Source organism: Etheostoma spectabile, chromosome 21, assembly GCF_008692095.1.
Source record: "Etheostoma spectabile isolate EspeVRDwgs_2016 chromosome 21, UIUC_Espe_1.0, whole genome shotgun sequence".
In the NCBI taxonomy this organism is placed as follows: Eukaryota; Metazoa; Chordata; class Actinopteri; order Perciformes; family Percidae; genus Etheostoma; species Etheostoma spectabile.
This window is the reverse complement of record NC_045753.1, coordinates 22,302,806-22,303,840: the sequence shown is the minus strand read 5'-3', so window position 1 is coordinate 22,303,840 and position 1,035 is coordinate 22,302,806. Positions and strand designations below refer to the sequence as shown.

Below are 1,035 nucleotides of genomic sequence, written 5' to 3'. Positions count from 1 at the left end.
AGAGAGAGAGAGAGAGATTTGCATGCACATTAAACAATTAAATAAGAGAGTCCAGTGCAGGTTGAGATTTTTAGTATTTTGATTGGGGATGAGAATCGGGGGACATGTGAGCAGGCCTAAGGGTCGACATTGGGCTCATTAACTACTGATCGCTGTAGTCCGAGCTGTAAGAGAAGAAGAAAAATCAGCTTAATTTCTTGAAATATGCACTTGCTGCATCCTAATACAGTACATGGTGGATACCAGGTCAACTGTTGGAACCATTGCGACATTATGACGAGGACATGACCAGTGAGCTGTGTAATCACAGTGAGATAAAACAGCAGTAAAACAACATTTGACAACATGTGGACCAACATTGTCAGGGCTGCGTTGTTAAATATTTCATATAAGGGGGCGGAAAAAAAAATGTTACACTCTAAATAAATAGTGTAGGCAGCCGGTATCAGTATCAGCCATTAAAAGCCCAATATGATTAAACCAGACATGTATTCTCTCACCGTGGTTCAGAGTCTTGGTTCAAATCAGCCCCAGACAGCAGCCACGCCACCGTCTGCTCGGGGGTCGACCTCTTCCCATACCTGGAGACAAATCAAACCCTGGAATGTAATGGCTGTAACTACTATATATTATTTGGAGAGTCTCATTCATGCGAGCCCCTTCACTGCTTTCCACCTGCAGCCTCCAGTCAACATTTCACTGAGTGCTCCAGTGGTGCGACCCCATCAGCCTTGCTATGAATTTCAACTACATGACCTCTTTTTTCAAGAGCCATCAAGCTGTGAACAAGTCAGCCGCAGACACACCCTGTTGAGTTTTCATTAGCACTGCTTCTCTACTCAGTCTCTACGGTCCTATCCCAAATCAGTCGAGCAATCACTGAGAAGAAAGGTGCCTTTTCAAGTTCACAGGCAAACACAAGAAGCTCTTTTGACTTTGACTTTTGACGTATCTTTACTATAATCAATACCTGGCCACTGTAGAGTAAACCTGTCTTTGATTGACCATTGGGGGGGGGGGTGCACTGAGAGTAGC

General features: G+C 44.3%; 1 protein-coding gene and 1 long non-coding RNA gene across 2 annotated transcripts in view; one reads left to right on the top strand and one right to left on the bottom strand.

The window, feature by feature from the left end:
- Nucleotides 1–1,035, bottom strand: part of pyyb (peptide YYb) — a gene marked incomplete at its 3' end in the record, with an annotated part of 2,837 nt that continues 1,802 nt past the window's right edge. The window contains 2 exon segments of the mRNA XM_032502177.1: nucleotides 1–164; nucleotides 501–581. Of these exon segments, the coding sequence (XP_032358068.1) occupies nucleotides 143–164; nucleotides 501–581 (103 nt within the window).
- LOC116671169 (uncharacterized) overlaps nucleotides 1–1,035 on the top strand; it is a 16,499-nt gene that overhangs the window by 15,430 nt on the left and 34 nt on the right. The gene's annotated exons all lie outside the window — the stretch shown is intronic.